The 24,987-nt window shown below is 45.3% G+C and overlaps 1 protein-coding gene across 1 annotated transcript in view; it reads right to left on the reverse strand.

Moving 5' to 3' along the window:
- Positions 1–4,522, reverse strand: part of Dlgap2 (DLG associated protein 2) — a 476,272-nt gene extending 471,750 nt beyond the window's left edge. Inside the window, exon 1 of the mRNA XM_048792849.1 lies at positions 4,194–4,522. Within this exon, the coding sequence (XP_048648806.1) occupies positions 4,194–4,343 (150 nt within the window). The 5' untranslated portion in view covers positions 4,344–4,522. The remainder of the gene's footprint in view (positions 1–4,193) is intronic.
- Positions 4,523–24,987: the final 20,465 nt, after the last annotated feature.

A 24,987-nucleotide genomic window follows, 5' to 3' on the forward strand; every position in this document is an offset into this window, starting at 1 on the left:
TTTTTTTTTTTTTTTTTTTTTTTTTTTTTTTGGTAAGAAAATCCTAAGGATCCTACTTTTTATTCTTATTTACATTTTTAAGGATTCTATTTTTTAAAATATTAGAATAAACAAATTTAGTAAGGTTGTAGGATACAAAATAAAAAATAAATTGTATATCTATATACTTGCAACAACCTAAATAAAGAAAAAATCAATTATGATAATATCTAAAAGAATAAAACACCCAGAAATAAAGTAAGTACAAAACTTATACTCTAAAAATTACAAATACTTGTCAAAAAAATAAAAACCTAAATAAATGGAAAGATGTCATGTTCATGGTTTGAAAGACCTAATATTTACAAAATTGCATTTATTCACATTTTAAATGCCATCTCCAATTGGGAACTCAGGTGGCTTCTTTGCATAAATTGACAAGTTGTCCCAAAATTTATATGGAATCCCTACTGAAACTATTTTGAAAAGGTACAAAGTTGAAGGACACTCACCTGGCATTAAAACTTGCTCCCAAATTCTACAAAGTGCCTAAGTACCTGAAACTAGTGCAAAGAAGGACAAATAAATGCATGGAATAAAACTGAGAGTCCAGCAATAAACTCACACATTGATGGCCAGCTGGTTTCCAAGACATCAATAATTCAGTGACAAAAGAACCCCATTTCCATAAACAGTGCTGGGACAACCACAGAGCCACCACAAAGAACGAAGCCAGAGCCCTGCCTCACACCATGCACAAGGCTCACTCAAAACAGTCTGGACCTGAGGTGAGACCACGGCAGTGGTGTCTGGAACGTGACACCCAGAGCACAAGCAACAGAAGGGACAGCAGACAACCTGGACTCCATCCAAACCTAGAATGCTGGCGCATCAGAGTACATCACAAGGCACCCAAAGACCGTGCACAGGACGGGAGGCCCTGCAAGCCACCCGCTAGGTGGGAACTGGCGTCTGATTACGCACACTCAGGAATAGATGATCTGGTTTAGAAACAGGAAAGGATCTGAGTGGACATTTCCCCAAAAAGCACAGGGAAAGCCACCAGGAAAACAGCGATCATAACCACATTGAGATATTTCATGTCACCTGGGACAAACAGAATGGGAGGGTCAGAGGATAACAGACACTGGGGAGGATTGAAGGAATCGGAACCTTCACACGGTGCTGCAGGACGTAAAAGGGTCATCTGGAAACGGTCTGGAAGCTCCTCAACACTTGCAGCACAGCTGCCATGTGCTCCAGCATGGGCTCCCGGGACACACTCCTTTGAAAGGAAAACACGTCCACCGAGAAACATGTGCACCGACTCTTCACATCACTCACCCTGGCCAAAGCCCACAACCCCAAACTTGTCGATAGACAACCAGCAAAGTCAAAAACAGCACACCTACACAATTAAGGGTTTCAGCATCAAAAAGAAAGGAAATACACCAGGCTTCAACATGGGTGAGCCTAAAAGCACTCTGCTAAGGGAAAGAAGCCGATCACAAGTGCACATATTGCATGGAAATAGACAAGAGGGAAATCTAGAGGCAGAAAGTAGATCAGAGCTTCCTTGGGCCGCAAGAGGCTGGGAGGACTTAAGCTAAACTGCCTTAATGAAGACCTGAATAACGCACTTCCAATAGCCCAGCTACGTGTCATATGAGTGTCATATGAGCCATCGCTGAATACAGTCATTGGTAAAAGACGACACTTGTAACTCCACTTATATTCAGTTCAGATATAAGCAAAACGGATTGTTGCTTGAAGTTACGATAATGGTAACTTAGGACGGAAAGAGAAGACGCGGTGTGGCAGAGGAACGCACGAGACTTGGGGAGTCCCAAAACACCCCGTGTGCCAACCTGGTTGCTTGTCAAAAGGGAGGGTTCCCTTCCTCAAACTTCAGTGAGCTTGAAACTCATGATTGGCATCCTTTTCTGTAGGCATATTTCAACAAAACATTGCTGAAAACAGAAGTAAACTGATTTACAAATGAACCATCTTATTATTTCAATTTAATTCCACTTCCAGGTAGAAAAACTACAAGCCCGCCCCCAACACAATCCCCTCAATTTACTCATTTCAATGGCAAAGCTGAAGAACGCTAGTGTTTTCAGAGCATTTCAAAGAAGGCAGAAATATCTTAGACAACTGAGAAAATCAGTAGAGCTCTCAGTATCAAAAATCATCAAAATCATCTTTAAAATCATTTGTATCTAACACATTGAAAGATATTTCCTAGTCTTCAAAATATTCCCTCTTCTAAACCATTGATTAAAATGTTTCTAATAAAACCCAGCTATGTATCGGTGACTTAAACATAGCTTTTAAATACAGTCATACATGTCATATATAACTAAAAGAACAAATAAAATAAATTTCAAAGTACTTGTTTGTTTTTACAAGAATATTTGTAAAATAAAGGTAAAGATGTTGTGTTGCAAGGACATAGGGGAAAAGTCGTGAGAATTTCACCTGTCAAAAAAATCCCACATGAAAACAAATTAATACTTTTTTTTACTACCTGTGAGAGTTGCTTATTCTTCCCAATTCCCACATCCAAACACATAAGCAACAAGCCAGCAAAACTTGAAACCAAAACCCACTGACAACAAAACCAAGGGGCCAGATAGCCCCAGAGGCACAAAACACAGCCAAAGAGAAAGTCCCCAGGAACCGCTTCGTGGGTGTGCGTGAAGAGAGAAGGAGAGCACCCACAGACCAGAGGCGGAAAAGAGGCATCCCTGCAGGGTGTGCCAGGCCTCCCAAGAAGGAAGGAGCCAGCCCCTGCCCCGCTTCCCTCCCAGGCCAGCTGGACTCAGAACCAAACACGAGACAGCTAGTACTGGGCTCCACCAATCCAGTATCCAGTAACACCCACTGGAACACACACACAGCCAGTCACAAGTGCCACCTGAGCTCTAGGTCAGGAGGGAACATCAGCAAAGTCACACCTGACAGGAAGCCACCCAGTCAGAGTCACAACTCAGCACTCTTCAACAGTGAAGAAGGAAACCATATGATGCATCAACAGAGACAAAGTAAAAGCAGAAAGAAACTCGAAATAGAAAAAATGAAGTGGCTATCATTAACGACAAAAAGACACCAAAAAAAGTTAATCGGGATCTCATATGAAAATCCAAGTAGTGGACCAAACACATACTAAAAGCTATAATTCGAGAAAAATTTGCTTAAATTAAAAAAAAAGAATGCATTGATGGAAACACCACATGTCAGAGCCATTAATGCAGAACAAGGATCACCAAGCAAACATCTTGTGGACACACCACACTGCACTAGGAGCTGAGCACAGAAGTCAGCTGGCGTGGGGCAGCACCCACCCTCAAGGATCTCCTGGCTCTGCCCACAGTGACCAAGGTGCACAGGGAGCCTCCCTGAAGCACCGTGCATGAGCTAACAGGCACCTGGGACTGGAGACAGTGATGTGTGCTCCCTCAGAGGCCTTGAGGACTCGGGACTCACCTGAAGGCCAGAGACAGAGAAGTCTGAGTATCAGGACAGATAACAATGTGCCGAGCAGAAACACCACAGAGGCGTTCTATCCACAAGTTTATAATAATGTTTTTTAAATGAATTGATCATCTTTGGAGGGTGATAGGAACCAGTTTGTTATTTGGTAACTTTTAATACCAAGGAGAGCGTAAAGCCCTTCCCACATAAACCACTGCATTGAATAAATACATGATGGATGTCTCTTTATATAAACAATTCCAATCTACAAATGAGGAGCAAAGGCAAAACCGAAATACTACCATTCTTCAATCCCAGGCTGACAAAAGGTCTAGGCATTGGCCATCAACACCTCTAACGTCACAGAAAGAAGAAGGACCTCAGGGAAGTTCCTCCTGAGGACAGATCACAGCCATGCAAACCCTGCAGAAGGGATGACCCGCGAGCATGAACTGCCACCTTGGGACCACTGTGAGGAGCGGGACGCTGGGTGAGGGGCAGAGCACTGCAGACTGTCACAGCGAGGCTGTGAGTAAGCGTGAGGCTCCCAGAAAAAACACTCAGCCAGGGACCCTGGGCCTACCCCGCGGGAAAGCAGGAGAGGCTTGAAGAAGGGCAGGAGCGAGGAGCTCTCACTGAGGCATGGACCCTGAGGTGCCGACTGCCAGAGTGACCCCTCAGGGAAGGCGGGGACCCTGCTGTCTCCTGCGTCCCTGGGTTGCCCACAGCAGGCTTACCACACAGTTGTGCCCCCACTTGGCACTGGTGTCACCAGCATGTTCTGGAGCTTCACCAGTGCACAGCTGCACCTGAACACCTTCCATCTCTTCTGGCCACATGATCACTGTGGGGAGTCTCCCGGAGAACTCCCCGGGCCTTCCAGACATGGCGGTGGGCAGGTTGCCAGTGGGCGGATGACAAGTTGTTTTGAAAATTTTCTAATTGGTCCTCCCGTCTTCCGGACACGTGGACAGTTCGTGCCCCATGAATCTTATGCAGGGTGGACGTGCGTGCGCGGTAGGTGATGACCTGACCTTTACCATGGCCCCGGGAGCTTCCGGGTTTAAGACAGCTGACTCTCACTTTCTACATGAGCTGGAACCAGCTGGCAGTAAAGTGCTGCATCTTTGTCACTGCTATCTGGGTGTGTGTTAATGCGACGACGAACCTTGGCCTTTCACTCACTAGGACTGGCCCCGCGAGCGGCAGGGAAGCTGCTCTCCTCTTCAGCCACGGCCACCACACTGCACTTCGGAGCTCCAGGACCTGCTCGCTCATGACTGGACCTTGTGTCCTGAAAGGCAGATCCCCACCCAGGCCTCGGACCAAGTCCACTCTGTGCTGAGGGCACAAGCTGGGTGGCTCCCTCCGTGAGTGAGGTCAGGTGTGTTCATCTCTCTGTGACAGGCCCAGGTCACCTAACAGGATGCCCCAGGCTAACAGGCACAGGGATGACAGGATTTCCTTCCCCAGTGGCAGGATGGCGTCCTGCTGCGCCATACACCGCTTTCTTCCTCATTCATCTGTGGGTGGACTCAGCGTGTTCCTCACGGGGGCTGCCATGAGCTTGGAGGGCAGTCTCCTCCACACGCCGACTGCATCTCCTCCAGACATTCCCAGCAGTGGACTGCTGCTTCCCACGGCTCTGCCGTTCATGGTTTTCCGAGGAGTCTGCATCCTGTTTTCCTAACACAGTACCGACCCACACTCCCACCCGCAGTGCACACAGCTCCTCTTCTCCACAGCTCGCCAGCACTACTCGTCTTTTGGTTTTTAGTAACAGCCCTTCTAAGCATGAGGGCATATCTCCCTGTGGCAGATGCCACTTCTGTGATTTGACAAGATAATGTGTCAGCCACGGCTGAGTGTCCACGTGCCCTGATTGCTCGTGGACAGCTAACCCGACACCCTGCTGTCTAAGACATGCTGACCCAGCAGACCTGCTCCTCCTCCCAGGAAAGCTGCTGGCAGTCCTCAGCATCCACCTGAGTGGTCACCTTTGATTCCATCTCTTCTGGCCATCACATGACAGCACAAGGCCTTCCTCACTAAGGAAAGTCTTTACTGCCTGTTCCGGTAAGCCTTTCGCAGCCCTGGTCTCATCCACAGACCAGCTGCACTGCCGTGATGGCACTTAGGGAGAAGCCAGCTGTGTCAGGAGCCTGCTCCTCTTCCTGTTTTAGAGGTTGCTCACCCAAGTGCAACACACTGCAGCTGTGTCCCAGACACTACAGGCTGCAAGTTAAATTCCATTCCTAAGTATTCAATGCACAGCAGTGTCTCACCACCCTGGCCAAATCCTAGAATATTTTAGGGAGTGTTTCAAATACCAGTGTGTGGACAGAACTCAGAACAAGTGAATCAGTTGTGTGTAAGAGGAGCACATGGAATTTTCCTTAGCCCTCACCCTCCTGAGATTCCTATGTAGAATGAGAATTAAGGATCATTGACACTGAAGAGGAAAACATTCTGACCATCTTACATTGTTAAAAACATCAACAACTTAAATCAACTATAACTAGTAGCAAGTTTTAACTTTAGGATGTCTACACTTCAGTTAGGGACAAAAGGGAAGGGAGGGAGGAGCAGAAAGAGAAGAAACAAAGAAGGGGAGACAAAGTGTAATTCAGGAATAAAATGAAAACATTTGAGACTGTTAGGAGGCCACAGAGCTTCCTTCAATCCCATCATCGCCCACATCAGGGCGACTTAGTCAACATGCCTTCCACAAGCACCTCCTGAGTGTCCACTAGGACTCAGCACGGCAGCAGGGAGAGCTGCCTTCCAGGGTCCACATGATCAACAGCAGCCACGGGTCCAGCAGTCACATCAAACTCAACCCTACTCCATTAGTGCCAGAGTGGGAGTGGTGATAAACATGCCCCAAACAATTATGGAAAGTATGACTCTCAAATAAACTTTCTAAGCAGTATTGCATCCACCCACATTCCCACTGAGTTTGAGTTCATAGAGGTTGTCAAATAGGTAATACAAACAATTCCTTACACACCAGCATCACAGAGAATGCTGGAATAGAAAGGTTGACAAAAACTAACTGGCCTTCCAGGACCCTCCCTGGCAAAGTCCAACCAGTCTTCAAGGACCCTCCTGACAAAGTCCAACCAGTCTTCCAGGACCCTCCCTGACAAAGTCCAACCAGTCTTCCAGGACCCTCCCTGGCAAAATCCAACCAGTCTTCCAGGACCCTCCTGACAAAGTCCAACCAGTCTTCCAGGACCCTCCTGACAAAGTCCAAGCAGTCTTCAAGGACCCTCCCTGGCAAAGTCCAACCAGTCTCCCAGGACTCTTCCTGACAAAGTCCAACCAGTCTCCCAGGACCCTCCCTGGCAAAGTCCAACCAGTCTCCCAGGACCCTCCTGACAAAGTCCAACCAGTCTCCCAGGACTCTCCCTGACAAAGTCCAACCAGTCTCCCAGGACTCTCCCTGACAAAGTCCAACCAGTCTTCGAGGACCCTCCCTGGCAAAGTCCAACCAGTCTCCCAGGACTCTCCCTGACAAAGTCCAACCAGTCTTCAAGGACCCTCTTAGGCAAAGTCCAACCAGTCTTCAAGGACCCTCCTGACAAAGTACAACCAGTCTTCAAGGATACTCCTTGACAAAGTCCAACCAGTCTTCAAGGACACTCCTTGGCAAAGTCCAAGCAGTCTTCAAGGACCTTCACTGGCAAAGTCTAACCAGTCTTCCAGGACCCTCCCTGGCAAAGTCCAACCAGTCTTTGTTAGGTCGGTGGCAGCGACTTGGTGGCGACTTAGTGGCAACTTAGAACAAAGCAGCCCTCGCCGGAAAAGAACATCAATCAGATGCCGGCGGAAACGCCTGTCAATCAGCCAGATCTCCTGACTAACGCCTGTCAATCAACAGGACCCCCTGGCCAATCCTGGAGTTCAGCCAACTCCCCTGACCAACTCCAAGGGGGCAAGGGACTCTAAGAACACCTTTTCCTGTCCTGAGCCCTTCCCTTCCTGCTGTAAGCCCCATAAAAGTCTAATCCGGTCGAGCTTCCACCCGGTTTCTCCTCAGACCCTTCCCCTGTCCCCTTCTTTGGGTCTGATCGAGTTCCACCAGGGAGTGATATCTTAATAAAGCCTGTTCAGCAGCCCTTTTAAATCTGCCTCTTTGGTTGCTGCCTGCCCAGTTTGATCTGACATCTTGGTGCCGACACCCGGGAAGGGATCTTTGGGCTTCTCCCTCAGGAGATTGAAGCCCATCCCTTCCCCCTTGAAACAAACCAGGAAATTTCTAATCAGCTCCTTCCCTCTCCCTTTATCCGGGCAGACAGGAGTGGGGTAAGTTCCTCCTTTCCCCTGACCTTCCAAACCCTTCTGTCTGTCTGCGGGGTCTATCCGTAAGTCACGCGCGTGCCATAGGCCCTGCCCGTTCTGTTCAGGGCTCTGGGGACTGTGGAGACGTCCCAGTCCTCCTGAGAGCCCACCCCCCCAACCAGGTTGGCTAACTGCTGGGGCCCGCGGAGGCTGTAGGGATGCCTCAACCTCCGCCCTGGCCCGTATCTGTCCGTAGGTGAGTGCGGACAGAATTTGGGACGTCTTTTTCTGCTCCCACTCACCCCCCCGCCCCGAGGGTGCCGGAAGGTCATGGGAAACGCAGAGTCCTCTCCTTAGACCCCAAAGTCCTCTGGGTGTCTATATTCAAATTCTGCCAAGTTAGGGCTCATTCAAGAACCACCTGGTATTTTACTGCACTGAGACAATGGGTCACAATGGCCCCCGGAAGGAACTGTTGATTTTAAACCCTCACTGAATTGGACAATTTCTGTCACCGGACAGGGAAGTGGGAAACCACATTCAGGCTTTTTGAGATTCGCTCCCGTCCTGCCCCCTGCCCCCTGCTCTCTGCTCCCAACCTGCCCTCTGCTCTTCGCTCCTGTCCTTCCCGTCTGCTCTCCCTCCCAGCGGTACTGTGTCCCCTCCTCCTCCCTGCTGCAGCCACTGCTCGAGGCCCAGTCTGCACGCTTCCAGTCTGCCTGGCCACCAGACACGTGCGCCCTTCCTCCCTCCCTTGCTGGCTCTCCACGCGTGCCTCCCTCGGCTGCCCTGGTTCCAACAGGCAGGCAGAATGGGTCCCACCTGGCTGCAGTGGATGGGATCTGCGGATCTGCCCCTCCACCTCCCCCACAATCTTCTTCCTCTCCCGCTACCTTGATTTCCCCGCCCACCTCTTCCACTGATACCACCCTTCCCCTCCTTCTCCACCCCTCTCCTCTTCCTCCTCTCCTACAGCCATGATCACCTCCACCCACTCACCCCTCCCTTCTCCCTCTTATCAGATAACCCACAGCTCCTTCGTCCTCTCAGGGAAGTAGCTGGTGCTGAAGGGATGGTCGGAGGACACGTCCCATTTTCGCTTTCAATCTTTCAGTCTTTCCCAGATTGAAGAACCTCTTGGGTCCTTCTCTGCTGACTCTTCATCTCTCCCAGACCTATGACCTTACCTGGCACACGACGTCTATGTTGTTCTGTCCTCTACTCTGACCCCAGATGAGCGAGCCCGCATTCAGCAGGCTGCTCGAGATCATGCTGACCAGATTCGTTTAACAGATATGACTCTCCCCACGGGTGAAGCAGCTGTTCCCCTAACCGAACCTAACTGGGACTATCAAGATGGCCATCAAGGTCGCCGTCACTGTGCTCGCGTGGTCCAATGTCTTATAGCAGGCACGCCAGCAGTTTCTAATAAGGTAGTTAACTTCGATAAACTGAGGGAAATTACCCAGAATCCTGATGAAAGTCCAGCCTTATTTCTCAACCGCCTTACAGAGGCCCTAACCAAATACACTAAGCTGGACCTTGAGTCTCCCACCAGGGCTGCAGTGTTAGCCACCCATTTCATTACTCAATCGGCTCATGAGATTAGAAAAAGCTCAAATGAGCTGAGGAGGGCCCTCAGACCCCTATCTGAGATCTGGTGAAAATGGCCTTTGAAGCAGGCTCCATTGCAGGCCCTGAGGCCTACGTCTCCAGCAGAAGTTTCAGAGGGGATCCAGCATTCCTCTCCACCAGAGGCTTGCCTCAAATGTGGATGCGAAGGTCACTGGGCTCGCCAATGCCCAGACCCACGGCCTCCTTCCAGGCCATGCCCCACCTGTAAGCAGACAGGACATTGGAAGAGTGATTGCCCCATGGCTGGCCCTTCCTCGGCGCCTCTACGCAGGGGTATGACCAGCCAGAAGGTCCCTTCTTCTGAACTTTCGGGGTTCGCAGAAGACTGAAGAAGCCCAGACTTGAAGATCCCCATCACCCTAGCCGAGCCCAGGGTAATGCTCCAGGCAGCGGGTAAGTCCATACGGGGGCTACCTATTCTGTCTTGCCTGCCCACTCTAGGCCTCTGTTTCCTTCCCAGGTCTCAGTTATGGAGATTGATGGCAAACCCTCCTCCCCAAACCAAACTGCTAAGCTGGCCTGTGCCCTGGAGGGACACCCATTCACTCCCTTTTTTTTTTTAGTCATTCCATCTTGTCCAGTTCCTCTCCTAGGCAGAGATGTTCTCCAATTACTAGGAGCCACCCTCCAACCACACCCCAAAAATACTACCACCCATCTCCTTCTGCCTTTCTTACCCTCTCTAATGACCTGACGGTACCTACTGTGCCATTGCCCCCTGATCTAGTTGATCCCCAGGTCTGGGACATCTCTACGCTAGTCATAGCCTCCCACCACAAGCCAGTCCATTTCCAGCTGAAACCCCAAACTAAACTTCCTTGAGTCCCTAAGACTCCCCCTGCAACACTCCCGTATTTCTGGTACGCAAACCCTCAGGGGCCTATCACTTAGTGCAGGACCTGCGCCTAATTAACGAGGCCGTTATTCCCATCCACCCGGTGGTTCCCGGCCCTCACACTTTTCTTACTCATATCCCCCTTTGACCACTCACTTTACTGTCCTGGATCTTAAAGCTGATTTCTTTACAGTGCCTCTGCATCCTGACTCTTAATACCTCTTTGCCTTCACATGGGAAGACCCTACATTCTTTAGGTTTCAACAGCCGACATGGACAGGCCTACCCCAAGGCTTTAGGGACAGTCCCTACCTCTTTGGTCAGGCCTTGACACAGGATTTAACTGTTTGTGATTTGGGAATAGCACTCTCTTACAGTTGGATAGAAGCCTTCCCTACCTCCAGGGAAACCGCTGACACCGTCGCCTCCATCCTCATTGAGCAGATCATTTCCAGGTTTGGACTTCCCACCTCCATCCAGTCCGACAACGGTCCGGTCTTCACTTCTCAGGTTGCTCAACTAGTCTCCAAAGGCCTCAACATCACGTGGAGGCTCCCCATCCCCCACTGACCCCATACAGTCATACTTCCATACTGGGGCCCACCAAACTGGAAGTTTCTCGCCAACCCTCTCCTTCTTTTACTAATCACTAATCTCTCTCAAGCTTCTATTCCAACCCACAGATGGGGCTTCTACATCCAAGCAACATGGCGACAGGATGGCACCACCCGCTCTCAGTTTATGGGCCAAGGCGATTGCCCTTTCACTGGCTGTCATCGGGCCGTCACCCTTAATGTTACTGGATTCAATAGGGCCGCCGTCCCACTTATGTTCAGCAATGCTGTGCTTCATAGCAGACCAAACTGAGGAATCTTGTTTGGATCTTACTCCATTGACTGCGGTTTCTCCTCAGACCCTTCCCCTGTCCCCTCTGTGGGTCTGATCGAGTTCCGCCCGGGAGTGACATCTCAATAAAGCCTCGCCCGCCTGATCTGACAGTCTTCAAGGACCCTCCTAACAAAGTCCAACCAGTCTTCCAGGACCCTCTTTGGCAAAGTCCAATCAGTCTTCAAGCACCCTCCTGACAAAGTTCAAACAGTCTTCCAGGACCCTCCCTGACAAAGTCCAAGTCACCTTCCAGGGCCCTCTCTGGCAAAGTCCAACCCATTTTCCAGGACCCTCTGTGCACACTCTTGCAGTTGCCAGTGTCAGCAATGAGTGAGCATCAAGAAGACCTCATGAGCTTCCTCCCAGGAGTGCACCAGGGGTCCTGAATCCCTGGCCAGGGGCTGGCTTCAGGGCTAGAGAGCCAGTCTAATCTGATTCTCCTTGCTGGTTAGGCCTACAGGACCTCCCGGATCTGCCGTTCCACAGAATTCCTGTGGGACCCTTGCAGGGCCTTCATTCCCTAGCCAGGATAGAGCCAAAGGAAGCTCATGTCTCTCCGCAGCAAGCGGAGTGCCTCACTCCACCAGCCCATGACCAGCCACCACGGCAGCCAGAGGCCATTGCCAAGGAGAAACAGACTGTGCCCTCACACCTCCATGTCACAGCTGCACAGGAGGCTGGGTCTGCCCACCAGGATGTTGCACACTGTCTCCTCCGTACTCTCAAGACCTGTTCCTCTAGAACAGTGGGACTAAGTTGGTGTACATTACTGCTGATGCTCTTTCTATAAACTCACCTCAGAAAACTACATCATGACAGAGAGGATTTCTCAGGAACCAAGGAACTTGATTCCCATGACCTAGTCCACACTGGACATGAAACAGCCTCCCAAAACCTCATACATGCCGTGAGTGAATCCCACTCATCTTCATAACCAGGGCTAAGTAAGAGGCCCACTTTAGACTCTGACAGAGAATCTGAAAGACGAGGCCCTCATTTCAAGGAAACTCCTTTCCAGGTCTGCTGGATCCCTCCTGCTGTCCTGACCTGAACCAGTGCCAGCCCACACAGGACCTGGAGTTGGAACCTGGCTGCTTGTAGTGCATTCCTCAAGGTCCCCCTGGACATCACCAAAGCACCTGGGCAGGAGCCTCATCATCCCCTGGGGCAAGTACACTCTTCATAGAGCCAAAGAGTTAGGCTCTGACGCCTCCAGGGCACCTACCCAGCTCTGTCCTGAGAGCAGCCAGAGGCCATTGCCAAGGAAAAACGGACTGTGCCCTCAAACCTCTATGTCAAAGCTGCACAAGAGGCTGGGTCTGCCCATCAACCAGTGTGGCCCTTCTTACCTCAGCAGCTTCCCCACCACCCAGGGCCCTGCCCCTGAACCTTGAACAACTCCCTTGCCCAAAATGCCTTCCGCTGTGCCCTGAGACTGCCTGGTCTCACTCCCATCTCTCTACAGAGCTCGTGGAGACCCAGGGGCAGTCATCAGGAGGATCCTTCCAGGATGCAGGGAGAAGACACAGAGAGGCCTCAGAGATATCAGCTTGCCCACATTTGACCTTGGCCCTTCGGCCTCCAGGACTAGGAGCGTAAACGTGTCTTAAAACTCAGGCTTCGACCCTGCAGCCCAAGAACACCAACACAGAAGGAATGCAGATCTGGGGGCTCACAGGAGCAGAACTGCCCCTCTGTCATGAACTACATGCTCCTCCCAGTCTACTCAACCCTCACCACCAGCAAGGAGAGGGGCTTGCACCTGGTGCCCACCCTGAGGCTCCTGGCGAAGGGTCCTCCACAGGGCCCTGGGGATCATCCCTTGTCCACACCACACCCAAACTCACTCTGAGGAAGAGGCCTGGCTTTCTCCATTTTTGTGTCCAGCTTCATGAAGGCAAAACAGTGCCAACATCTGTCAGTGCAACTCTGTCCCCCCACCAGGTGTCACTTTAGGGTCTACGACCAGCCCAGCACACCCCATGCCCAGTACTTAGTCTCTGTAAACACTGAGCAGGGCTGACTAACTCACCATTACTATCTGCTATGGTTTAGATATTAGGTATCCCCGAAAGCTCATAGAGAGACAATGCAAGAAAGTTTAGAGGTGAAATGATTGGGTTGGGAGAGCCTAACATAATCTGTGCATTGATCCACTGATAGGGATTAACTGGGTGTAACTCTAGGCAGGTGAAGAGTGGCTGGAGGAGCTGGGTCCCTAGGGGTGTGCCTTTAGGTTTATATTTTGTCCCTGAAAAGGAACGTTCTCTCTATTTCCTAGTACCATGGTCCCTGCCACTTTACCCTACACACCCCTCCACCATGATGTTCTGCCTTGTCTCAGGCACAGAGCAGTGGAGTCAGCTGTCTATGAACAGAGACCTCTGAAACCATGAGACCCAAACAAACTCTTCCTCCTCTAAAATTGTCCATGTCTGGTCTTTAGGTCACAGCAATGAAAAACTAAGTAAAAAACCATCATTCCTAGGACATCAGCGCTGAGGAGCACCACAGGGAGCACCTGACAGGTTCTCTGAACCAGGGGACAGCAGGAACGGCTATGCAGATTGTCAGTTCCAGAGGAAGGAAAGCCCACAAGGAGCCACACTGCCTCAGCAGAGCACCGCTGAGTGCTGCACGTGCACGGCTGCCCCTGGGACTCTCCCCAGTAAGGTCTGTGGGGTGGGTGTATCCAAATCAGGACCAGAGCTAAAGCCCTTTGGATAACACAGAGATGGGGCTGCTGCTTCTCTGCAGTACAGATGCTCCTTCACCTGGGCACTCACTTTGTTGAGTAAGTAGAGATCAGTTCAAAGAACAAAGGCCTCCAAGGAAGGAAAATGCCTGGGACACAGGTCAGTCTCAAGCCTGGAGAACAGGTCCATGTTTGACAGATTCAAGTGATAAAAACAAACCCCAGGGAGCTGAGGCAGCCTGCAGGGAGCCAAAGAGACCTAGGAGCCTAGGGCAGAGGAGTGGCAGAGCCAGAGGTGTGGAAGTTCAACTCAGCAGAAAGGTCCTGGCGGTTTCATTTTCCTCCAGGGCTCAGGAGTCTGGCCACCCAAGCTTGTATGGAGAAAGCTGTACGCACAGCTCAGGAGGCGAGGAGGCCGCTGGCTGGAGCCTAGGCGTCCCAGGCCAGCAGGCCACACAGCAAGAGCCCTCTCCACAAGACCAAGAGCAAGAGAACGGAACGTACCTCCATCTCAAAACCTTGGCACACAGCGGTGAGCAGGACTGCTGCTCTGCCTCACCAGCTTGGCCAGAAAATGCCTGCCCAGCCTCAGGCTGGGGAGAAGTCCTTACTACAGAGCTGCTACAGAGCATCAAAATGCCAACATGGGCACCTGCTCAACAGAGATGGTGCAAAGGGGGCAAGCTGGGCGTGGCCCACGGAAATGCAGACGCTGACACAAAGGCCTGGCCTGGTAGCGCCTACCTGGGTTTTGGTTTTCAGGGAGTATCTCTGAATGCAGAGGTTGGCTGACTGAAAAGCAGCACCACATGAATACAGCAGGTGATATTTCAAGTGTTCACTGGGTAGTTTAGACATTTATCAATGTTTCAAGCGGCAGGTAATGTTTCTGATACTCCTACCACTCAGTTGTTGGGTGAATTTAACTGAGTGGCTGTCTTTGTGGAAGCACACATAGGAACAACGTGTTCATGTGTGCAAGCTAATATGTGCACACGCACAAATGTTCACAGAGACCCACACTTGAGTTCATGAAGCCTTATTCTTGAAGGATTAAAATGTTTACTAAACAATAAAGTAGCACAAAATTGGGAAGAAACTATAAACAAAAAGTCTTCTTTGGGATCATACTTTTCCCTTTTACTACTTTGAAAATGGCAAAGGAGCTAATCCTACCCACTGTTATGAAATACAGAAAAAAAAAATTTTACTGTGAAATTATTTGTCCAGAAAATGTATAGATTTTGTGCAAATTCGTGATGAAAATAAAATCTCCACAGATGAAAACTCAACATGGATTTAGATAAAAATCCTGTGGCAGCAGAATAATGACCCAAGGACATCTGCACCCTAATCCCCAGAGCTGTGGATTCGACTTCATGTGGAGGAGACTCTGCAGCCATGACTGAGGCTCCTGAGGTGGGCAATGGCCCTGGACAGCTGGTAGACCCAGTCTAGGGGGTCCTTAAAGGCAGATGAGTGACAGAAAGCCCTCCAGGCTGCTGGCTCTGCAGATGGGGAGAGGACATAGCCAGGATCTGGGGAAGAAGGAAAAGACACATGGCTGACCTGCCCAAAGGCTCCAGGATGAGCTGAGCCCTTTACACACCTTGATCTCAGCCCCAGGAGACTGGTGTCAACCTTCTGACCTGCACAACCATGAGGCATGCTCTTGGACCTCGGAGGATAAGACACTGTGGTCATGAGCTCTCCACTGCACAGGCACAGAGGAGCTCGCTTAGCTCTGCTCTGCCCCTCCCCAAGAAGTCTGGGAAGGGCTTGGCAACATCACGGCTTCCCGACCTGCTCCCCAAGCTCTTGTGCCTACAAACCCAGTAGACTTGCTGCTGTCAGCACAGGAGGGTGCCACAATGCAGCCCTGTTGCTGGGATATGTGGCCTCTCCCAAGGTGCTGATTGGGCTCCCCACATGGCCACGTAGCTTAAAGTCCACACTACAAAGCAGCAACATGAATGTTTGCAAAGAAAAACAACAGAAGGAAGTACAATAAAAGTGCACTATGAACTGATGAATGTTCCCGGGCCCAGTGATGCCCATGCCAGGAACTTGACAGCAGCATCTCTCAGTGGAGGGTGTGACAACTAGACAACCAATCTGCAGCAGAAGTAAGGAGAGTCCTACATCTATTCAGAGTAAATACAGGACTGAAGACAGAAATGCAAAAATTGTATAAAAATGGGCGGTTTGTGTTTGGGGCTCTTTTCCAGATATGACTACTCAGAATTAATTCTTATATATAAAACATGATAAAGCTGAACTCAAATGTCAATCTGAGAAACAAAAAATCCCAGTAATACTGAAATGAGTAAATGACCCAACCATGCAATTCATGAACTGGAAAAGGAGGGAAAGAAGGAAGAGAACCTTCCGCACAGAAAACGAAGTGAAATAAACCAAAATCATCCATGAGTGGCAATCTCTGAACATTTTTTGTTCATTTTGTTTGTGTTCACTTTTCCATGAGACACAGTTTTTAAACAGAGAAAATAATAAATAATTTAAAAGAATCTATAATTATAGTTTTGATAATTCTATAATAATTAGCTTAAAAGAAGGTACTTCTATAAATAATTTTTATGCTTTATTTTTAAATGCAAAGTTACTTCCTAATTTGCTGAAGTACAGGAGCTGGAATTGACTACAAAAGTGAAGACCCTCATCTCCCAATAGCTAGAAGCCCCTACGAACTAAAAGGACTCTGGAGTCACAAGCAAAGCCGCCTCTCACATTACAGGTAGTAGAAGAACAGGAGTGGGACACATCTGCCCCCACACTGAAGAACCTCAATCAAAACCCAGGTTTCCAACCAACACACAAATATTGGCTATTTTTACACGTTCTGCCCCTATCTTCTCATGAAACATCAGAGACCGGATTCTCTGCAGGTGTGACAGGTGACATCCTGCTCTTCAGGTCCTACCGGTAAGGGGGAGGGGGATAAGGCATTATGGACTCTTCCTGTCTTAGACAAACAGAAACTAAAGCCAAATAGGACACGGGCTTAATAAAGACAAAAAGTTACATTTGTCAAAGTTAAGCACATTTGAAGAAATCAGACAGCATTCCAAAACCTAAGTAAAATCCAAAGATTCTTTACCACATGGAAAGGAACAATGCTGTTTTGATACACACCGTTCTTGGAATGTGAATCTATTCTATTTAGACATTTAAGATAATAAATGGTTCCTATTTAATTTTTATTCCTACTTACTCCTCATCTCTGAGCAACACAGGTCTATTCACGGTTGCCTTAAGAATGAGAATTTTCTTTTACAAAATTAATTAGATTTTTACATTCGGAATGATTGAGGCTGGACCTGGAACTAATGCTAAGAATTCTTTCTGTGAATTCACAATAGCCAAATTATGGAATCAGCCCAGATGTCCATCAATAGATAAATGGATTAAGAAAATGTGGTATATATACACAATGGGGTTTTACTCAGCCATAAAGAAAGTAGGGAGACAAAAGTCCTAAAACTAACAAGAACCCCAGTAAAGACAGTCAGAGAGAGAGCTCAGGCCCCACCCCAGTAAAGACAATTAGAGAGGGAACTCAGGCCCCACCTCTGGCATCTAAACAGACATCAACAACAGAGAAAAGTCCCAGAACAAATAAGTTAATTACACACAAAAGAACAAACACACACACAAAAAAAAGAGATGGAGGAATCCACCTCAATTGATGAGCAAGTCCAAGGGCTCTGAAAACATGAAAAAACAGGCAAACAAGTCTCCCCCAAAATCCACAATTCCACAACAAAGAATCCCACTGGTAGTGAAGTGATAAAAACCTAGAGAAAGATTATAAAGAACTGATTATTAAAATGTTCAATGAACTAAAAGAAGATCTAAGGAAGAAATTAAGAGAGCAATTACAGAAGATGAAAGACCACTTTAATAAAGAAATAGCAACAGTGACAAGAAACCAAGCAGAACTCCTAGAAATGAAAGGCACAATCAATCAAATTAAAAACTCACTTGAAGGCATCACTAACAGTTAGATGGTGTAGAAAACAGAACCTCACCCTTGAAAATAGAACTTCACACATTAAAGACGGGCTATAGGATCTTGAGTGCAAAGAAGGCAATAACGGGAAAAAATTTTAGAACACGCATGACCAGAATCTATAAGAACTCTGGAGCAACTTTAAAAGACCACACCTGAGAATTGTTGATATAAAAAAGAACACAGAGACACAAACAAAAGATACAAAGAACATTTTCAATGAGATAGTTATGGAAAACTGTTGCCATATCAGAAATGAGATAGACATCCACGTACAGGATGCTTAAAGGACCCCAAATAGACTCACTCAAATGAGAAGCTCACTAAGACATATCATAATCAAAATATCTGACATAGAAAATAAGGAAAGATTATTAAAAGCCATAAGAGAGAAACAGCAAGTCACAAATGTGAAGCAAACCAAAAAGGCTCATCTCAGACCCTAAAATCAAGGAGGTCCTTGAACGGGAAATTCAAAGCCCTAAAAGAAAACAACTATCAGCTGAGGATACTACACCCAGCAAAACACAATTTCAAATTTGAGAGGGAAATAAAACTTTTCAACAATAAGATTAAATTAAAATTTTCATGAGTACCAAGCCAGCACTACAAAGAATATTCAAAGATAAACTGCACACCTAGGAACTAAATAACAATTCCAAAAGCTCACAAACAGAGGAAGTTCAATAGAAGAATAATCCATTAAATAAGAATTAAAATAAGATAAAATATAGCAAAATATCAAAATGGCAGGAAACCACAAACACATATCCACATATATGCTGAATGTTAATGGTCTCAACTCCCACCGATCAAAAAAACAAGATCCAATTATATGCTGGTTTCAAGAGATTCATCTTATAGGCAAAGACATCCACCAGCTGAAGGGAAAAAGATGGCAAAAAAAATATTCTAAGCATATGGTCTATTAAAACAAGCAGGAATTACTATCTCATATCTGACAAAGCAGAGTTCAAGCAAAAATTAATCAGAAGAGACAAAGAAGGCCGTTACATACTAGTAAAGGGAGCAATCCAACAAGAAGATGTAATAATAGTAAACACTTATGCCAACAACGTCAATGCATCCAATTACATGGAACAAATACTCCATGATATTAAATACCATGTAGACACCAACACAATAAACTGGATGATTTCAACAGTCTTATCACCAATAGAGAGGTCATCAAAACATAAAATCAATGAAAATAATTTCAACCTAAACAACACTACAAATTAAATGTACCTAATGAACATCTACAGAATATTGTGTCCCAAAAGAGCTAAATTTACAGTTGCACGTGGAAGTTTTTCCAAAATAGATCATATTATAGGCCAAAAAGCAAATCTTAGATCATTTGCCAAAAATCAAATTTTAGCATATACAAAAAAAATTGATATAATCTCATATATCCTATCAGATCATAATAGACTAAAGCTAGAAATCAACAGTAGAAAAAATAATTTAAGCCATATAAACACATGGATATTGAACAAGGTTCTCATAAATGGAAGAATGGATCAAAGAATAAATGAAAATAGAAATAAAGAAATTCTTAGAAATTAACAAGAACAAAGATACAACATAAAAATCTCTGGGACAGTATGAAAGCAATTCTAAGAGGAACTTTTATAGCACTGAGTGCCCAATTAAAAAATTAGAGAAATCCCAAATAAATAAGCTTATGTTCCACCTCAAGGCCTTAGAAAAAAAGACTGACAAACTAACCGCAAAACAAGTAGAAGACAGGAAATAATTAAGATCAGAGCTAAAATCAGTGAAATTGAGAATAAAAAACCAATATACAGGATCATTCCAGGAAAAATTGGTTCTTTGAAAAGATAAATAAGATTGACAAACCCTTAGTCAAACTAACCAAAAGAAAGGGTATGAAGACTAAACCAACAAGATCAGAGATGAAAAAGAAAAAAAGAAGACCCTTCTGAAATCCAGAGGATTATCAGAAACTATTATGAAAATTTATACTCAAATAAATTGGAAAGTCTGGAAGATATCAACAAATTTCTAGATCATATGACTTGCCCCAATTGAATCAGGAAGATATAGAAAAGCTAAATAGACCGATATCAAGTAATGAAATTGAAACAGCAATTAAAAGCCTTCTAAAAAAGACAATCCCAGAAACTGGATGGATTCTCAGCTAAGTTCTACCAGAACTTCACAGAAAAACTAACACCAGACTTTCCACAAAATTAAAAGGGAGGTAACACTCCCAAATACTTTTTATGAATCCAGTATAACCCTGATACCAAGACCAGACAAAGATGCATCAAGGCTCTCTCTTCACCTCTTTGAGAATTAGCTTTTTAGTTTGAATCCATCCCATTTATTGATTCTTGATTTTATTTTTTGCACTTTAGGAGTCTTGTTAAGGAAGTCAGGGCCTAATCCAACATGATGGAGATTTGGGCCTACTTTTCATTCTGTTAGGTGCAGGGTCTCTGGTCAAATTCCTAGGTCCTTGATCCATTTTGAGTTGAGTTTTGTGCAAGGTGAGAGATAGAGGTTTAATTTCATTTTGCTGCATATGGATTTCCAGTTTTCCCAGCACCATTTGTTGAAGAGGTCATCTTTTCTCCAATGTATTTTTTGGCACCTTTGTCTAGCATAAGATAACTGTATTTATGTGGGTTTGTCTCTGTGTCTTCTATTCTGTACCTTTGAGAGAACTTTCATTTTGGGAGCAAATTTTTGCCACATGCATATCAGATAGAGCACTAATCTCCAGGATATATAAAGAACTCAAAAAACTTAACACCAAAAAAAAACCCACAAACAACCCAATCAATAAATGGGCTAATAAACTGAAGAGACACTTCTCAGAAGGTGATACACAATCAATCAACAAATACATGGAAAAATGTTCAGCATCTCTAGCAATTAGAGAAATGCAAATCAAAACTACTCTAAGATTTCATCTCACTCCAGTCAGAATGGCAGCTACTAAGAAAACAAGCAACAATAAGTGCTGGCAAGGATGTGGGGGAAAAGGACACACTCATACACTGCTGGTGGGACTGCAAATTGGTGCAACCAAAACAGAAAGCAGTATGGAGATTCCTTAGAAAACTTGGAATGGACCCCCCATTTGACCCAGCTATCTGACTCCTCAGTCTATACCCAAAGGACTTACAAAATAGCATATGACAATGACGCAACCACATCAATGTTTGCAGCAGCACAATTCACAATAGCTAAACTGTGGACGCCCTTCAATAGACGAATGGATAAAGAAACTGTGGTACAATACACAATGGAATATTATTCAGAATTAAAAGAGAGTAATATTATGGTATTTGCAGATAAATGAATGGAGTTGGAGAATTTCATGCTAAGCAAAATAAGCCAATCCCCCCCAAAAACAGGAGCTGAATGTTTTCTCTGATAAGTAGATGCTAATCTATAATGGGGGAGGAGATGTGGGATGAGTGGAAGAACTTGGATGGGGCAAAGGAGCAGGGAAGGTGGCAAAGGGGTAGAAAAGATGGTGGAATAAGATGGACATCATTACCTTGGGTACTTGTATGATTACATGAATGGTATGACTCTAATTCATGTACAACCAGAAAAGTGAAGACTTCTGCTCCATTTGTGTACAATGAATTGAAGATCTTTCTATGGTCATGTATAACTGATTAGAACTAATTTTAAAAAATGCAGCAAGGAAAAAAATTACAGCAAGAGCCCTGATGAACATGATGCAAAAATTCTTAATAAAATATTAGCAAATGGCATTAAAAACTTATTAAAAAGATAATACACCACGATCAAGATGGTTTCATTCTAGAGATGCAAGTGGGTTCAACATACACAAATCAATAAGTATAATGCACCACTTAAACAGAATTAAGGACAAAAATTACATGATCATCTCAACAGATCTGCATCTGTTGAGGTCTTTGATAAAAATCCAATACCTATTCATGTTAAAAACACTGGAGAAGCAAGGTATCAAAGGAACTTACCTCAACATCTTTAAGGCCATTAATGACAAACCCAAAGCTAATATTATACTAAATGGAGAAAAAAGAAGAGTATTTCCTCTAAGTTCAGGAATAAGACAAGGCTGTCCACTCTCATCCCTCCTATTCAATATATTTTTCAAAACATTAGTCAGAGTGACCAGGCTAGAAAAAGCAATAAAAGGGATACAAATAGGAAAAAAAAGAAGTCAAACTATCTCTTTTGACAATATGGTCCTATATCTAGAAGACCCAAAAAACTCCACAAGAAGACTTTTAAAGCTTATAAATGAGTTTAGCAAAGTACCAGGATATAAGACCAACACCCACAAATCAATAGCTTTCCTATAATCCAACAGTGATTTAGCCTAAGAAGAAATCAGGAAAAACATCCCATTTACAATAACCACAAAAAAATTAAATTCTTAGGAAATAATCTATCCAAAGAGGAAAAAGAGCTCAACAATGAAAATTATAGAACAATGCAGATAGAAATAGAAAAAGATCTTAGAAATGGAAAGATATTCCATCTTCTCGGATAGGCAAAATCGGTATTGTCAAAATGGCCATACTAGAAAAAGAAACATATATATTCAATGCAATTCTCATCAAAATACCAATGACATGCTTCACAGAATTAGAAAAAAAAAACACAATTCTTCTATTCATTTGGAAAAATTAGAGACCCAGAATAGCCAAAGCAATACTAAGAAAGAAAAGCAAACAGAAGGTATCATAATTCCTCATCTGGAATTATACTACAGAGCTATATAACAAAAACAGCATGGTATTGGCATCAAAATAGACAAGACAACCAATGGAACAGAATAGAAGACACAGACAAATCCACAAACCCATAGCCATCTGATATTTGACAAAGTTGCCAAAAATATATCTTGGAGGAAAAAAACAGCCTTTTCAACAAATGGTGCTGGGAAAATTGGATAGCTATACATATAAAAATTAAATTAGACCCTTATCTTTCACCCTGCACAAAACTCAAATTGAATTGGATCAAAGCCTTAGGAATTAGAGTAGATACTTTATAACTGCTAGAAGAAAAGGTAGGGTAAACACTCCATCATATAGGTGCTGGGACAACTTCGTTAACAAGACCTCCAAAGTGCAGTAAATAAAACCAAGAAACAATAAGTGGAATGCCATCAAACCAGAAAAGCTTCAGCACAGCAAAGGAAATGATTAAGAGATTGAAGAGAGAGCCTACAGAATGGGAGAAAATCTTGGCTGGCTATTCCTCTGATAGAGGATTAGTATCCAGAATAGATAAAGAATTCAAAAAACTAAACACCAAAAAAAATAATAATAATCCAATCAATAAATGGGCAAAAGAACTCAGCAAAAATTTCTCAAAAGAAGAAACACAAATGGCCAACAAATATTTGGGAAAAAATGTTCAACATCTGTAGCAACCAGGGAAATGCAAATCAAAACTACACTAAGATTGCCTCTCACTCCAGTCAAACGGCAATTATCAAGAACATGAACAACAATAAATGCTGGTGAGGTTGTGGAGAAAGGTCTACTTAACCACTGGTGGTGGGACTGCAAATTAGCATGACCTCCCTGGAAAGCAGTATGGATATTCCTCAGAAAACTAGGGATGGAACCACCACATGACCCAGCTATCCCGGTCCTTGGTATTTCACCAAAAGATCTAAAATTGGCATATTATAGTGATAGTTACCTCAATATTTATAGCAGAACCATTCACAAAAGCTAAATGATGAAATCAACCCAGGTGCCACTAGTAGATGAATGCATTAAAAAATTGTGAGATACACACACACACACACAAACACACACAAATGTATTCATAATATTTGTGTATTATAAATGTTTACAAATGTGTGTGTGTGTGTGTGTGTGTGTAAAATGGAGTTTTACTCAGTCACAAAAAATGAATGAAATTATGGTACTTGCCAGTAACTGGATGGAAATGGGGAATACCCTGCTAAGTAAAATTAGCCGAACTCAGAAACTCAAAGGTTGAGTGTTTTCTCTCATATGCAGAAGCTGGAGTAAAACAAAGCAAAGGGAGAGGGAAAGGCAGGATAGCATCAAGATCCAATCAAATACAAATTAATAGATAAGTAAAAGGAAGTCTAGCAGCTTCGAGGAAGGGAGGGAGGACAGGAAAGGAAAGGGGGATCACAAACAGAGACGCATTTCCATGCATGTAGGATGAACCCATTGCTAGGTACAACTACAAAGTTCTGATTAAAAATAAACAAATTAAAAAATCAGGAATGAAAGGAAGGTAAGCAGAGGCAGCAGCACAGGGCGGAAGGATGGCAGGGACAAGATCCCATGCACGAATGATTCTGCCAAAAGGAACCCAACTACTATGTATAACTCTAATGCACTAAAAAAACCAAAATGGTTAATCCCTTCTGTGATCTCTCTTACTTTAAATGAGACTATATCAAAATGCAGTCTGTCCTGCTTATCCAGGCACAGCAGAAATGGCAGTTCCATGGGAGGGCAGCCACAGTGTACCTTACACCAAAGGCAGGCTCACCGTGGAATAAGTCACTTCATTGCTACCCCCAACATCCAAATGCGTAATCAATTTAAATGAATCTGCATGCAAACCTGCCACCACTGTGTCCCATGAGTCCCCATGAAGAATCCTCACACTGTACCCAGTTCTGTCCAAGATCATACTCTCTCCTTGCCATGCTTATTTATATTCCAAGAGGCAGCTAAGCATTAGAGGTTAGGTCAGAAAGACCAAGCAAGGATTCTCAACCTTGCCTCTTTATCATTTTGGTCCAGATAACTCCTGGTTTTGGGGCATCCTGGGCACCGCAGGCTGTCCGCAGCAATCCTGACCCCGATTCCAGACCAGCAGGAGCTTGCTACTGTCCAAAATGACTCCAGGTTTGACTGGGTGTCCCCAGGGGCAAAACCACTCTTATCAGGAATCAAGGTATCAGAGGAACTAGAGCTAGAGCCTAGGAGAACAGGGAAAGAGTCTTTCCCCAATTCCAAAACACATTCTCCTGGTGAGACAGGAAAAACAAACTGGATCTTTCCATGAAAAACTGTAGACAGATTGGAGGGAGGTAGGGAAATGAGGATATCCGTTATCTTCTCTCTCCCTTCTTAAATCCCCACACTAGAGAGATTTATTAAAAAAAAAAAAAAAAAAAAAAAA

Source organism: Marmota marmota, unplaced genomic scaffold, assembly GCF_001458135.2.
Source record: "Marmota marmota marmota unplaced genomic scaffold, marMar, whole genome shotgun sequence".
Taxonomy (NCBI): Eukaryota; Metazoa; Chordata; class Mammalia; order Rodentia; family Sciuridae; genus Marmota; species Marmota marmota.